Below are 16978 nucleotides of genomic sequence, written 5' to 3'. Positions count from 1 at the left end.
TGTAAGCCTATTTCCCATGCACATGGGTATCCAATGCGATGTAAGTGCACTTCTGTTGTTCTACTGCTCCCTTTCATCAAACTAAGTGGTTCGTAGTTGGTTGAATTCTCGTATCAACCCGCAGATCCTGATGTTGCAACTGCTGTGTTGTGGTCACTGTACATCTTTTGCATTGCTCTGTTTCTAATTACTTTCTTAATCTGTGATAGACTCTGTGGTATGTAAATGTCTACATTTCTTCTCTTAGTTGCAAGTATTGCAGCTTCGTCTGCAATGTCATTTCCTATTATTCCCACATGACTTGGCACCCAGTTGATAAGTACCCGTCGGCCTTGTCGTTTGAGTGTTTGCATTAATGATATGACATTTGTGATCAGATGGATGTTATCACGTATGTGTTCTTGTTGCAAGGTTTCAATGGCGGTACTCGAATATGTATGTATAATAACAGTTGTCAGTGTTCAGCAAGAGCATGTTCCAAAGCCTTTTGAATGGCTAGCATCTCTGTTTGTAAAGTCTAACACCCATTTAAGAGTCTCCAACTATTTACAGAGTTTCCTGCTTTAACTGCAGCTCCGGTTTCTTGTCCCTGCTGGTCTACTGATCCATCTGTGAAGTAAGTGAAGCTGTCAGATGCCAAGTTTGCTTCTATATGCATCTGTGCAATGTTACGTAGCAGATGAGGATTTGTCTGGTTCTTTTTCCCTCAAGAACCATTATCTTAAAGTCTGCTGGCAGAGATGCCCAAGGGGCCTGCATAACAAAGTCTGCATGTATTTCGTCGACACCCCTCTGAGTGATTGTGTTTGTTATATCGAATGTATTGATGGTGTTTATCGCACAATGGGTCCACCTGTTGCTATTGGAGGCTCTTCTGTCCAGAGTTAGTTCTCCAGTGATTATATCTTTAAGTGAACTGATTCTAGGTCTAGTCAATATCTTGGTCGGCATGCATGCAGCAATCCCTTTTACCCTTATTTCAATCGACGTTAGCTTGGTTTCTAGTCTTAGGTTTAGTATTTTAGTCCATCTGGGAGCCCCTGTTATGACTCGCAATGCATCATTTTGAATAACCTCAACGTTTGCCCACTGACCAGGAGAAAGAGTGAGTAAGGCAGGCGCTGCATAATCAACCAGGGAACGAACGGCGTGTATGTAAAACATTCTTAACACTTTGTGTCCCGCTCCTAGACGGGGCCCTGTGATTGCTCTCATTATATTTAGTCGTGATTTTGCTTTCTCCTTCAGATATTGAATTTGCTTGTTGAATGTCATTTTAGAATCTATCCACACTCAGAGATATTGATATTGTGTAACCCATTGAAGGTTAATGTCTTGAGTACGTAGGTGCCGTGAGCGTGTAGAGCGTGGCGCTCTGAATGCGGGCGGAGTCGAGGAGCTCGAGTGCAGGACGAGAGCGTGGAGGCTTGATGCGGCCAGAGTCTGTCTGTCTGTAACACGGGTTGGTTTTTTACCTGGTGACATCAAGAAACGCCTGAGATGACGTGAGCAATGATGGAAGACGAGATTCACCTGTTCTGCAAACAAGCAACCCGCCTCTACGACCTTCTGACACCACTCCTGCTAAGAGACACCGTTGGTACATCCAGTCCTGCTCTGCTGTGGTCATCTGCGCCGTCAAGTTTAACATCAAGACTGCCGTGTGAACTGTGATTGATATGAAGGCGTGTGGACTGTCGAGAGCAAGATTAATGGCCGAAGTAACAGTATTCTACAGCTGTCACTTGGCACTCCGCTCTACTACACTCTGTCGTCATTCAAGAGTACCGGATGGGAGTACAAGAGGACCAGGTATTGATGTCTACACATGGGGAGAAGCAAGATCGACACCGTCATCGTCAGCGACTACATTCAGCATCCAGCAGCATCGATTTTTTTTCTTCTCGATTACTCAATATGAACAATTGATACAAACAACAAAGTTGGCTCTGAACATCTGTGTAAAGAACATCTGGACACTTTTGTTTAAATGTTGAAAAACAGATTTAGAATCAATACTTTATAAATGTTGAAAAACAGATTTAAAATAATTCTGGTATAATATATGAATTTTACTCTATAAATTGGTCAGTAATCAAAATCGAAGCCCCTGTGTAATTGTCTCAGCCCAGAACAAACGGTTATGGAAAATTATGTTGTGCTATTTTTTTCAGAATGTTTGAACACAGGAGAGGCGGACCAATATAAACATTGACACTTCTAGTGAGTGAGAACACTTGGCTGTACAGTCAGCTGAAACCTGTGATATAGTATAGGAATTTTTTTTTATTTTTAGATACATGTAATAAACATTAGGTGTGTTCCTTAACATGTCAAGGTTGACATTGATGGGGAGTGGTTAGTACACGGATGTGAACTTGATAGTTCCGTAGTACGCTCCCGGATGACTGAAAGTTCAGTCTGAAGATATAACTTTAATGTTTGTTTGAGCACGGTGTGGCCGGCTCCAGAGGACACATGGACTTGGCTAGTGAAGAGCCAAGAGAGTTTAATAGCTAGTCTTTGATGGTAGAGTAGGGACCTGTTATTTAGCTATGTCAGTAAGGATAGGATGTATGTTTCCTAATGTTAGAGGATTGCTGTCAGTTGACAGCTGAGAAATTTATGAAATATGAACATGTTTATTATGATGTTAGACACTCAAATATTTGTCAAATTTTATTAGTTAGGTTAGCTTTTGTTTGTGGCATGAGTTGAATTGTCGGTTTGGATACTAAACCTCGTGATTTTTAACAAATTAACAAGGTTTACTAAGTGCTTGTGTGGGGGGGGGGGGGGGTTGTAACAAACTAGGCTGTTGTAAGAATTATCCAGAGTGGTTTATCGACAAAAGAGAATGGGAAGCTGAGCCCGCATGGTGACCTGGGAACCTGACCCCAGGGGAATTCGCGGTGGAAATAACCGACGCTTTGTTCATAGCTGCGTATAATGAATCATCCTATAGTATTCAGTAATTTAGAGAAAATTAGCCTTTATTCATTTTGCATTAAAATTGTATTGTATAATAGTACTGGATACAATATCAAGAGTATTCTAATTATTGAGTTTAAGTCACCATCAGTGACGTCACGAATCAGATCTAACTTGTAAGGCGGAGTGACCGGCGGTCATAGGTCATCAGGGTTGACAGGTCTACTATTTCTCAAAGTTCAATTAACCATTTTTGGGGGATCGGGAACAGCTCTGCCGTTAGATGTTTGTGTAATTTAATTTCAGTAAAATAATTCAACCAGTCTGGATCAATTCAGTACAAACAGAGGTTAATTGTTATAACTTAAACCTTGCTAGTAACTTGGTGAAACTTTGACTAGGCGGAAGGTTACAATGCTCTAGCCTGGGCTAGGCCAGACGAGGAAGAGATCAGTGTGGACACAGGAGCAGCTGGGAGAGGTCAAACATCTTACCTCTCCCCGAGACCAGCCCAACATCGTGATCGATCCAGACCTCGATCATTGCTCTGTGTAGCTGGTCTGGTGGTGGCAGCGTAGAGGCGACTCTAGGGTTTTGCTCAAAGCCTAGGTCACGTCATACTGGGTGTAGAATCCTAAGTCGGTCAATCGTCTTAGGACCACGTGGCGTGGAGTTGGCTTTGGTAAAAGTTTTGGAGTCCCTTGGTAGAGAATAAAAAAGCAAGAATACGGGTAGAGGGGGAGTAGAAGGTAGATAAGAGAGAGAAACCCCAACCCGTGTTACATGTCTCTGCTCTGTGTCGAGTCTGAAGGGTTTTGTGAGGGTAGGAACTGGACATGTCAAGTGTTACATTGCTGTTGGTGAATGTGGAAGATGTGTGGTATCCCTCTGTGACGATGTCGACGCCATCTGTTGAGCGCACCCGACCCCAATTCTTTTAGGAGGGGAGGTGTGATGATGTCAACGCCATCTGTTGAGCATTCTAGACCCCAATTCTGTTCCCCGGTGAAAGGCTGTGGTCTTATTGGCACCTTTGTAGTTCTTTACTAATCACATTTTACTCCTCAGAAGTGACGTGGGTGGTATCTTGGTCGACAGGAATCGGTTCACCCAGGGCAGTCTTGAACTGAAGACGTGTTCCAGTGGGAACAAGTGGCCGAGTCGATGCAGGCTAGGATTTGTCTGTGATAGTGAAGTATTGGTGCTTGAACCCAAGTACCCGGGACTGGCCAAGTTGACTCATGATATGGAATAAATGTCCGTCTGTTAAGGCTTGTTATAATTGAAGCCTGTATGGAACCCTGCCAGTGTGTTGCTGGAGACCTCTGCCAGTGTGTTGCTGGAGACCCCTGCCAGTGTGTTGCTGGAGACCCCTGCCAGTGTGTTGCTGGAGACCCCTGCCAGTGTGTTGCTGGAGACCTCTGCCAGTGTTGCTGGAGACCCCTGGCAGTGTTGCTGGAGACCCCTGCCAGTGTGTTGCTGGAGACCCCTGCCAGTGTGTTGCTGAAGACCCCTGCCAGTGTGTTGCTGGAGACCTCTGCCAGTGTGTTGCTGGAGACCCCTGCCAGTGTGTTGCTGGAGACCTCTGCCAGTGTTGCTGGAGACCCCTGGCAGTGTTGCTGGAGACCCCTGCCAGTGTGTTGCTGGAGACCCCTGCCAGTGTGTTGCTGGAGACCCCTGCCAGTGTGTTGCTGGAGACCTCTGCCAGTGTGTTGCTGGAGACCCCTGCCAGTGTGTTGCTGGAGACCTCTGCCAGTGTTGCTGGAGACCCCTGGCAGTGTTGCTGGAGACCCCTGGCAGTGTTGCTGGAGACCTCTGTCAGTGTTGCTGGAGACCCTTGGCAGTGTGTTGCTGGAGACCCCTGCCAGTGTGTTGCTGGAGACCTCTGCCAGTGTTGCTGGAGACCTCTGCCAGTGTTGCTGGACACCCCTGGCAGTGTTGCTGGAGACCTCTGCCAGTGTGTTGCTGGAGACCTCTGCCAGTGTGTTGCTGGAGACCCCTGCCAGTGTGTTGCTGGAGACCCCTGCCAGTGTGTTGCTGGAGACCCCTGCCAGTGTGTTGCTGGAGACCCCTGCCAGTGTGTTGCTGGAGACCCCTGCCAGTGTGTTGCTGGAGACCCCTGCCAGCGTGTTGCTGGAGACCCTTGGCAGCGTGTTGCTGGAGACCCCTGCCAGTGTTGCTGGACACCCCTGGCAGTGTTGCTGGAGACCTCTGCCAGTGTGTTGCTGGAGACCTCTGCCAGTGTGTTGCTGGAGACCCCTGCCAGTGTGTTGCTGGAGACCCCTGCCAGTGTGTTGCTGGTGACCCCTGCCAGTGTGTTGCTGGAGACCCCTGCCAGTGTGTTGCTGGAGACCTCTGCCAGTGTTGCTGGAGACCCCTGCCAGTGTGTTGCTGGAGACCCCTGGCAGTGTTGCTGGAGACCCCTGGCAGTGTTGCTGGAGACCCCTGGCAGTGTTGCTGGAGACCTCTGACAGTGTTGCTGGAGACCCCTGGCAGTGTGTTGCTGGAGAATAGAGGTGGTGTTGTGGCAGGGTGACGATACTGTGGAGGACTGGTCCATGATTGACTGAGAAAGGTAAACTCGCCGGCGTGAGGACCATACAAGACAGACTCGAGGAGGAACCTTGAGTGGTGTATAATAGAAGATAGAAGTGGACTCGTCGGCAAAAAGATTGCATAAGTTTTGTAGTGTCCTGTGTGAAAGTGACACCTGCAGTGTTATGTCATGAACATATGTGTACATTAAATTTTAAATTTTGCCCCGAGGGGCGAGTTTATTGGACAGCTCCACTCATTCTGTGAGTGGACCCACCGCCATAGTGACAGTATTGGGCAGCGCCACTCATCCTGTGAGTGGACCCACCGCCATAGTGACAGTATTGGGCTGCGCCACTCATCCTGTGAGTGGACACACCGCCATAGTGACAGTATTGGGCAGCGCCACTCATCCTGTGAGTGGACACACCGCCATAATGACAGTATTGGGCTGCGCCACTCATCCTGTGAGTGGACACACCGCCATAGTGACAGTATTAGGCAGCGTCACTCATCCTGTGAGTGGACACACCGCCATAGTAACAGTATTGGGCAGCGCCACTCATCCTGTGAGTGGACACATCACCATAGTGACAGTATAGGGCAGCGTCACTCAAGTGACGCTGTAGCACTAACCTTGAGAAGAAGTATAGGTTAGGAATTGTCTCCAAAGAATTCTCAAAGAATTACTCATTATTGCTGTCTAAGATAATTAGACGAGCCAAAACTAAATACTACGAAGATAAATTTACCCAAATAAAGAGCAACATTAAACAAACTTGGAGAACAATTTCTCAAATATTGGGATCAAAGAAGTCTTTAAATAACAAACCGACTCTCCTGTCTAATAACGATGGTCAGCTTTCAGCCTCTGATTCTGCTACTGAGTTCAATAGGTTCTTCTCTTCCATTGGTTCATCCCTTGCAAATGATATTCCATCTTCCAGTACAGACATTAATGACTATCTTTCAGGTAACTATCCTCAGTCTCTGTACCTAAAGCCTATTAATTCCACTGACGTCAATGAGATAATCCTTTCCCTTAAAACCAAGTCTGGTGCCCTTGAGGAGATACCAACTTTAATTTACAAAAAAGCCTCCAGATCTTTAGCCCCTGCTATTGCTTTGCTCTTCAACAAGTCACTTGAACTCCAAACCTTCCCAGATATTCTAAAAAAAGCGAGAGTAACGCCTGTCCACAAATGTGGTAATCTCACAGATGTTAACAACTACAGACCTATATCTATCCTGCCAAACGTGTCAAAATTTTTTGAAAAACTAATCTATAAGCAGCTTTACTCATATCTAGCCAAACTCAATATACTTAGCCCTTGCCAATATGGCTTCAGACCCAAAAAAAGCACTAACGATGCACTTATTAGTATGCTTAACTCGATTCATACAGCTCTTGATAAAAATGAGTTCTCTGTTGGGTTGTTTGTGGACCTGCGTAAAGCTTTTGACACTGTCAACCACCAAAACCTTCTTCTTAAATTACATCATTATGGAGTCAGAGGACACTCCCTACAATACCTCAAATCCTACCTTACTGACAGGCTCCAATATGTTTCTGTGAATAACACAATTTCTCCCACCCTACCCATCAACATTGGTGTTCCCCAGGGCAGCATACTTGGCCCTCTCCTCTTTCTCATCTACATTAATGACCTTCCAAATGCCTCCCAACACCTCAAACCAATTTTATTTGCTGACGACACAACCTTCATTTACTCCAGTCCTGATCCCCTTGCTCTAAATGCCACAGTAAATACTGAGCTAAATAAAGTCCATCTGTGGCTAACTGCCAACAAACTCACCCTTAACATTGACAAAACCTTTTATATTCTGTTTGGCAATAAATCCTCTAATCAAATAAATCTCAAAATAAACAATACCCAAATTTGTAACAAATTAGATGGCAAATTCCTTGGCATTCTCATTGACCACAAGCTTAATTTCCAGGGACACATTCTAAACATATCAAAAAAAGTTTCAAAAACTGTGGGCATTCTTTCTAAGATCAGATATTATGTACCACGCCCTGCCCTGGTGTCTCTCTATTACTCCCTTATCTATCCATATCTCAACTATGGTATTTGTGCTTGGGGCTCTACTACCCAAAATCACTTACGTCCTCTAATTACTCAACACAAAGCTGCTATTAGGACAATATCCAATTCTGGCCCCAGACATCACTCGGTACCCCTACTTAAATCTCTGAATATGTTAGACATTAAGTCACTGCACATTCTCTCATGTGTATTATACATATATAAAACGCTAAACTATAATGCCAATCCTGATCTCAAAAGCTTCATAGAAGGTTGTATCAGAACCCATGAGCATCATACCAGAAATAAATACAGTTTTGATATTCCTAGAGTACGACTTAATCAAACTAGAAATGCTCTACAAATCAAGGGGCCCAGAATGTGGAATGACCTTCCCAACCATGTTAAAGACTGTACCTCTCTCAACCAGTTTAAGTTAAAAACGAAGCTATACCTAATAAATTCCCTGTAACCTACCTTACCCTTCTATTATCAACCAATGTCTGTTTTTTTCTTTAAAGAGCGCTGTTTGTCGACATAATTGTATTCGTGCTGCTTTTTCATCTATGTTTTCATTTCTTGTTTTCATTCTACTCATTATGCTCAATTAGTATTAAGCTTGTCATTTAAGTTTATCATGCCCGAAACGCTTTGCGTAATAGTGGCTTTAGGCATTGTATGTACTAGCTATACCTATAAGTCAAACAATCCTTGTAAATATTTATTGTATGTATGTACCTTACCTAAATAAAATTGTATTGTATTGTATTGTATTGTATTGTATTGTATTGTATTGTAAGTGTTATCTTGAGTGGACGTGTTAGTGTTAGTGAGTGTTATCAAGTGTTACTGTGAGTGGACACACCGCTACAGTGACAGTACTGGCAGCGCCACTCATCCTGTGAGTGGACACACCGCCATAATGACAGTATTGGGCAGCGCCACTCATCCTGTGAGTGGACACACCGCCATAGTGACAGTACTGGGCAGCGCCACTCATCCTTTGAGTGGACACACCGCCATAGTGATAGTATTGGGCAGCGTCACTTATTCTGTGAGTGAACATACCGAATAGCGGCAGGATTGGGCAGTGCCACTCATCCTGTGAGTGGACACACCGCCATAATGACAGGATTGGGCAGCGCCACTCATCCTGTGAGTGGACACACCGCCATAGTGACAGTACTGGGCAGCGCCACTCATCCTTTGAGTGGACACACCGCCATAGTGATAGTATTGGGCAGCGTCACTTATTCTGTGAGTGAACATACCGAATAGCGGCAGGATTGGGCAGTGCCACTCATCCTGTGAGTGGACACACACCGCCATAGTGACAGTATTGGGCAGTACCACTCATCCTGTGAGTGGACACACCGCCATAGTGACAGTATTGGGCAGCGTCACTCATCCTGTGAGTGGACACACACCGCCATAGTGACAGTATTGGGCAGCGTCACTCATCCTGTGAGTGGACACACCGCCATAGTTACAGTATTGTGCTGCGCCATTCATCCTGTGAGTGGACACACACCGCCATAGTGACAGTATTGGGCAGTACCACTCATCCTGTGAGTGGACACACCGCCATAGTGACAGTATTGGGCAGTACCACTCATCCTGTGAGTGGACACACCGCCATAGTGACAGTATTGGGCAGCGTCACTCATCCTGTGAGTGGACACACACCGCCATAGTGACAGTATTGGGCAGTACCACTCATCCTGTGAGTGGACACACCGCCATAGTGACAGTATTGGGCAGTACCACTCATCCTGTGAGTGGACACACCGCCATAGTGACAGTATTGGGCAGCGTCACTCATCCTGTGAGTGGACACACTGCCATAGTGACAGTATTGGGCAGCGTCACTCATCCTGTGAGTGGACACACCGCCATAGTCACAGTATTGTGCTGCGCCACTCATCCTGTGAGTGGACACACTGCCATAGTGACAGTATTGGGCAGAGTCACTCATCCTGTGAGTGGACACACCGCTATAGTGACAGTATTGGGCAGCGCCACTCATCCTGTGAGTGAACACACCGCCCTAGTGACAGTATTGGGCAGCGTCACTCATCCTGTGAGTGGACACACCGCCATAGTCACAGTATTGGGCTGCGCCATTCATCCTGTGAGTGGACACACTGCCATAGTGACAGTATTGGGCAGCGCCACTCATCTTGTGAGTGGACACACCACCATAGTGACAGTATTGGGCAGTGCCACTCATCCTGTGAGTGGACACACCGCCATAGTGACAGTATTGGTCAGCGCCATTCATCCTGTGAGTGGACCCACCGCTATAGTGACAGTATTGGGTAGCGTTACTCATCCTGTGAGTGGACACACCGCCATAGTGGCAGTATTGGGCAGCACCACTCATCCCGTGAGTGGACGCACCGCCATAGTAACAGTATTGGGCAGCGTCACTCATCCTGTAAGTGGACACACCGCCATAGTGACAGTATTGTGCTGCGCCACTCATCCTGTGAGTGGATACACCGCCATAGTGACAGTATTAGGCAGCGTCACTCATCCTGTGAGTGGACACACCGCCATAGTAACAGTATTGGGCAGCGCCACTCATCCTGTGAGTGGACACACCGCCATAGTGACAGTATTGGGCAGCGCCACTCATCCTGTGAGTGGACACACCGCTATAATGACAGTACTGGGCAGCGCCACTCATCCTGTGAGTGGACACACCGCCATAGCAGCTTGGACAACACTCTCCAATAGGAAGAAAACCCGCTGGGTTGTTCATCCTGCCACTTGTACCCAGACACAGCTGGGAATTGCTTAACTTTCTCAAGTGAACAGCTCCTCAAACAAGAAGATTAACATTCGTCAACCCTTAAAATCTTTCGTTATCTTGCGGGTGCAAAATGGTGGCATCCTATAATTACAGTATCTATATTTCACAAATTGTGTTTTCCTAACTCAAACAATGTGGGGTTTATTATTCTACACATATTCCTAATGTCTCTCAGGTGTTCACATTCTCCCAGGTAGTGGTCAAGGCGGTGTCCATCACTCTCATCGCAGATTCTGCAACTCCTCTGCTCAAATGTTGTTTCCATTCCGAATCTCCATGGATTCGTATCCAAGACGAATTCTTGCTAATACTGATTCTCTCCCGCGGCCACCTCCTCTTCGTCCATATTGATTGGGATTGCCAGCTGCAACCATGTTGTACCATCGTACAGATTCACTGGTTTGTTCTTCTATCCTCCTTTCCTCAGTTACCTTGTCACGGTGATGTTGCCTGACAATACCTTTAATTTGTAGATGAGTCTTGGGTATGAAGTATTCAATATGGTCTCCTTCAGCACCCTCAGCAGCCAGCACATCTGCTCGTTAATTTCCACAGATTCCAACATGGGAGGGGATCCACAGAAATTTGATGATTCTTCCTTGATTGGTTAATACTCTCACAGCTATCTTGATCTCAGCGACTATCGCAAGATTTTCTCCCTGATTTTTAGTAAGGCTTTGTAGTGCTGCTTTAGAATCAACACAGATCACTATACCGTTAATGCTTTGTTCGAAGAATCTTAACGCCATAACAATGGCAGTTAGCTCCACTTGTGTTGAAGAAGCATAGCTCTCAATATGGGCTTTTCCTTCATTTCCGCGTTGTAAAGCATTATTCCTAATTACAGTGTATGCTGCACCAGCCCTGCCATTGACAGGGTTAGATGACCCGTCAGTGTAGATCTGATCTAACTCATTTCCGACTTCTTTATGGATTTCCTCCAGATAATTGTGCCTCATTTCTTGACATGTTGGACTTTTTCGTTGTCATTTCATTGATGATGTATCCCCATTTCCGAGGGAGCCGGCCGGCCGAGCGGACAGCACGCTGGACTTGTGATCCTGTGGTCCCGGGGTCGATCCCGGGCGCCGGTGAGAAACAATGGGCAAAGTTTCTTTCACCCTATGCCCCTGTTACCTAGCAGTAAAATAGGTACCTGGGTGTTAGTCAGCTGTCATGGGCTGCTTCCTGGGGGTGGAGGTCTGGTCGAGGACCAGGCCGCGGGGACACAAAAAAAAAAGCCCCGAAATCATCTCAAGATAACCTCAAGAAGATGATGATCCTGCATGAGTCATCCTCCCAGGGAGGTAACCTCTCTACAGGTACGAGCTCACGGGCTTGCTCAAACAAGTAAAGTTCTTCAAGGTAGCAGACTGATCTGTGATGCTATGTGATGCTTCTCCTGTTCCCCCCTGAAAATAGCGCAGACCATATGTGTACATATAGTTAATGCGTACACTTGATGATGGTTCTGTTTAGTGTTGTTTAGCCCCATTTCCTTTAGATTGAATACTTCTGACAGTTCTTAATAACTTACCTATGACTCTGGGAGGGATCGAGTAAGAAGAGGCACTAAGGCTCCATATAGAATTTGATAAGTAAAGCACCCGGTTACTGGGTAAGTGAGGCCGTAACACTCAAGCGTCTGTACTGAACCACCCTCGGAGTCAGGCTGATGATGATTGTTTTAGATTCAGGTAATCGAAACCAAATGTTTCAGGCAGCACAGGCTATGGTGAGACCGTCGTACTTACCTGGCACAGGAGGTGTGCATTCATGATGATTTTGTTGTTGTTTTAGATTTAGCTAACCAGAACGAAATGTCCATGTAGCACGGGCTATAGTGAGCCCGTAATTGAGTTCGGTTATTCGCGATAACCTTAATACTGTGATATTTGGTTCAAAATTTTAAATGGAGGTGGGGATTCCTCCTTTTTTCTTGTTTCTTTTTCGCTTCTGTTTTAGTGCACTGGTTTTAGTCTTGTTTTAATAACATTATCTTGGTGGCAGATGTAGGTGCAGAATGTTCAATAGTGAGTCCCATTCCTCAATGGCTTTTCTAATCATTGTAGTCGCGGTGGAATGTACATCTAATGCAGCTGCTGTCGTTGTATTAATGTTGAGTTTGATGCGCAGGGCTTCAGTAGCTTCACATTCCAGTAAGTAGTGCAACAGCGGCGCCTCTGCTTCTGTTCCACAGATATGACACTCTTTAACTTTTAGGTTTATTACCTCCCAGCAGCACTTGTAACCAAGTCTGAGTCTGTGTATGGCTACTGCAATGTCTCTGGATATCTTTTTGCCAGGCTTGAAAGAAGAGTAACCAGTGGCTTGTTCGTACCATATCGCAGTGGATCTTCCTTCCGCTACTTTGGCTCTGTGGCGACTTTTGATAGTTGAGAGTATTTTCTTCTTGATTTGTTCCTTAATCTGTGAAAAACTTGGAGGTATTTGAACCTGTACAACAGGTAGAGCAGTGGCAGTTTTTGCTAGTGAGTCTGCCTTTTCATTACCATCTATGCCAATGTGACTTAACATCCAATTTAGGGTGATTGACAGCCCTAGATTATGGGCTTCTTTTCCTATATGTTGGATATCTGTGAGGAGTTGTATATTATCTCTGTGCTGACTGGATAGCAATGCCTGGAGCGAAGATTTAGTCGGTATGGAATGATGACATCATGTAAATTATTCTCAATTGTATAGTTTATGGCCTCCTTCAGGGCATATAATTCTGTCTGCAATGTTGAGCACCCACTATTCATGCTCCAGTAAGCTTCATGGTTGGTAGTGTAAACTGCTGCCCCAGCAGAACCTTGAGATGGTCTTGAGATGGTTTCCATTTGTTGTTCTATGACTGCTTTGAGCCTCTGCGAGTCACATGCTGATTTTTTAAGTGGTAATCCTTCAATGATAATCTTTTGACTCGATTCTTCAAAAGGAGGAGGCTGCCGAAAGTGTTGATGTGGTCTATCTTCCCCTTTGTTTTTAATGATCCATTTCAAGTCCACTTTCTCTGGAATCTTGACCAGATTATCCGTCCATGCAGTTGTTCTATATTGAAGGTTTCTCTGAAGCTATCTGTGTATGTTATCTTTGATTGACAGTCTGGCGGTGGTTCCAACAAGTTTTGCTGTTATGGTGGCTATCCTTTGTTTGATCCTGTTTTCTAAGGCTGGTAAGTTGGTTTCCATTCTTAGGTTCTCTCTACGCGTCCATATAGGTGCTCCCAGCATTGTTCTCAGAGCATCATTTTGAGACACTTCCAGTTTCTCCCATTGGTTATCACTGAGGGATGTAAGAGCAGGAGCAGCATAGTCAATGAGTGACCTAACTGCTTGAACGTAATACATTTTGAGGACTGGTAGAGATGCACCCTCTCTAAGACTGGTCAGGGAGCGCAAAGCTGAGTTGTAAAGCCTAAAGCTGAGGCTTTACAACGTTGTCTAAGATATTCAATTTCTTGAGTGAATTTCAACTGGTTGTCTATTATGACTCCTAGGTATTGAAAACAGGTAACTCACTCAAGTTCATGTCCTTGTATTGCGAGTCTGATGTCTTGAGTTCTCATTTTAACGGCCATTGCTTTGGTTTTATTGCTGTTTATTTGTACTGCTATGTGTTCCGCTTCCCTGCTGATAATATCTAGGCATTTTTGTGCATGGTTCCTTGCGCCTTTGCCATTGATGATGACCACAAAGTCGTCTACATAGTTAAGAAGTTTGGCTTTTGGTAACTTGAGCTTCACGAATTGTTCCATGAGACAGTTGAAGAGGAAGGGGCTTAGTATTCCTCCCTGCGGAGATCCATTTTCCAGCTTCTTCGAGGACGATGTTTTTCCTTGGAATTTGACTTTAGCTTCTCGGTTAAGCAGGCTTCCTTTGGCGAAGACAAGAGCGTGTCCTTTGATTTCCTTATCCACAAGGCAGCAGTGTAGCTGGAACACTGGCTAACTCGAAGGCTATTTCGAGGTCTAGAAAAATAAGGATTCCAGGTTTGTCATTGATTTGATCCAGGAGGGAGGTAAGGCATTCTGTGGCTCCAACATATTTTTCTGTAAGCAAACATATTTTAGTGTAGTGGATTGGCTTTCCATTTAATTCGATTAAGGGCCATTCTTTCTGCAGTTTTGGCCAGACAGCTTGTTAATGAGATGGGTCTTGGATTTCCTGGGTCTTTAGGTTTTGGAATGGGAACTATAATTGCACTGTTCCAAGAGAGTGGTCGAATTCTTGTCACCCATACTCTGTTGATGAGATTCAAGAAGGCTTGTTCACTCTTTTCTCCTATCTTGGCCTGCATGTTGTAAGTGCTTTTGTTCTCACCTGGAGCTGTGTTTTTAGTTTTCTATGTGGCGCTTCTGAGTTCTTTTAAATTGAAAGGTTGGTCTAGTTCGTCAGGTAAGGCTAAAACATCATCTTTTTTTTCATCTTGCTGCTTGAAGTCTTTGTTGGTGTCAGAGTTGTTTGAGGAAGTTGAGTGGAACTGGCTCTTGAAGCAAATAGATTTGCTAACCTTTTTTGCTTCTTGCTCTGGATGAACATGATGCGACGGAGCAGGAGGCGATTTTCCTTTGGCCTTGTTGATCTGCCTCCAGATGTTACCCAAGGACGTATGCTGATTTAGTTTGGCGCACAACTCGATCCATTTTCCTTCTCTGATTTTTGCTGTTTCTTCGTTCACATGATCTTGGACAGCTTGAAGTCCTAGATTAGCTTCGGTTCTATCTCTTCTAAAATTCTTTCGTGCACAATTTAGTCTATTATGTAGCTCTTTGATCCTATCACAGTAATACCAATGGTCCTTATGTTGTTGGGTAATTATTTTCCTCTTGGGGATGGCGTGATTTGCTGCTCTATGTATTGCATTTACTAAATCTTTTTCCATTTCTTCGGTGTTGTCAGGAGTGTAGTTTTGGTGCCAAGTTTCGAGAGATTCCTGACCCCTCTCCTCTAATATATCACTACTCAAATCACAAACTTCCAACTATAGCCTCCTAACTCTTCTCCCCCCTCTTTAGGGGGGATGGGGGGAACCAGCTAGCTCCCGTTTTCTGGTGCCTTGGGTGGGGGCACGATGCTGATTAGCAAATCTAAGACCACATCTGGTGTGAGCCTCCAGGGCTCACCCAGCTGAGGGCTGCTATCTCCGTGGGTGCTCAGAAAGACGAAATGCTGTCACAAAGATTCGATTCCTTGCCTTCATTGCCTAGTCTGGTCATAACGATTTCAATGCCATACAGCTGGGTCTAGCCCTGGCACTTTACCTCATACTGAAAACCCTTCCTCTCACCCCCACCAATTCTTACCCTATCCCCACTTCCACGCTCACCCATTAGGGTATCTTGACCTATATTTAATTGATTGATTGATTGAGATTCCTGAAACTTCGTCCAATCTGCTTTGATAAAGTTCCATCCGGGCTCAGGAGCTGGAGGTCTAGGAGGTAGTGCTATATTAATAACTGTTTTTGTAGCAAAGTTGTCACTGGTCAGAACATGATCCACTGACCAATGACACAACTCTTAAATACTGGTGGAGACAAACGTAAGATCCAGCTTTACCCCACCAGTGTGGATCCAGCTTTACCCCACCAGTGTGGATACAGCTTTACCCCACCAGTGTGGATCCAGCTTTACCCCACCAGTGTGGATCCAGCTTTACCCCACCAGTGTGGATCCAGCTTTACCCCACCAGTGTGGATCCAGCTTTACCCCACCAGTGTGGATCCAGCTTTACCCCACCAGTGTGGATCCAGCTTTACCCCACCAGTGTGGATCCAGCTTTACCACACCAGTGTGGATCCAGCTTTACCCCACCAGTGTGGATCCAGCTTTACCACACCAGTGTGGATCCAGCTTTACCACACCAGTGTGGATCCAGCTTTACCCCACCAGTGTGGATCCAGCTTTACCCCACCAGTGTGGATCCAGCTTTACCCCACCAGTGTGGATCCAGCTTTACCACACCAGTGTGGATCCAGCTTTACCACACCAGTGTGGATCCAGCTTTACCCCACCAGTGTGGATCCAGCTTTACCCCACCAGTGTGGATCCAGCTTTACCCCAGGTTTGGAAAGAAGTATTAATCGTAATTAGTGGACTAAGTAGCATTAAAAGACCCATCTCTCGTTATCTGCAGTTAAGCAATGAGATCATGCAACCTGCACCTACTATCAAGAAGACGTAGAAGCAGCTAATGAGAATATGGAGCAAGTATACCACTGACATAATGTGCTTGCTACATTTTTACATTTCGTTTTAATACACTTACACATATATCGAGTCTTTCCTTCACCATTATTATTAGTATTATATAATAATTCACCGTTAGAAATTGGTGTAACTTTATTTAAAGTTAGCCCTTTTCATATATAAATCACATTTTTCTATTCAGCTACGAAAATATTTCTGGGGGAACTAAGGTAAAATGCCTGTTTCATAAACCAAAAATACGATTATTACAATTTGTTTCCTTTGGTCCCGATGCTGGCGATTAAGTGTATTTATGTACTATGTCGATAGTCAGGATTGTACTTATTGCATTTAGTATTAAAACATACTGTCTATTCGGAGGATGGGGTGCATAAACCCAAAGTAACTTCTTGTATACATATAAATAAATAAATAAATAAATAAATAAATAAA

At 45.1% G+C, this 16978-nt stretch overlaps 1 protein-coding gene across 1 annotated transcript; it reads left to right on the top strand.

Moving 5' to 3' along the window:
- The first annotated feature begins 15844 nt into the window (after positions 1 to 15844).
- LOC138373635 (gastrula zinc finger protein XlCGF46.1-like) lies at positions 15845 to 16429 on the top strand. Its single transcript, XM_069339972.1, has one exon. It carries the CDS (start codon positions 15845 to 15847, stop codon positions 16427 to 16429), a length of 585 nt encoding a protein of 194 aa, XP_069196073.1.
- Positions 16430 to 16978: the final 549 nt, after the last annotated feature.

This window comes from Procambarus clarkii, chromosome 43 (genome assembly GCF_040958095.1).
Source record: "Procambarus clarkii isolate CNS0578487 chromosome 43, FALCON_Pclarkii_2.0, whole genome shotgun sequence".
NCBI lineage: Eukaryota > Metazoa > Arthropoda > Malacostraca > Decapoda > Cambaridae > Procambarus > Procambarus clarkii.
The sequence above is the reverse complement of the archived record's forward strand: the minus strand, read 5'-3'. Positions and strand labels throughout refer to the sequence as shown.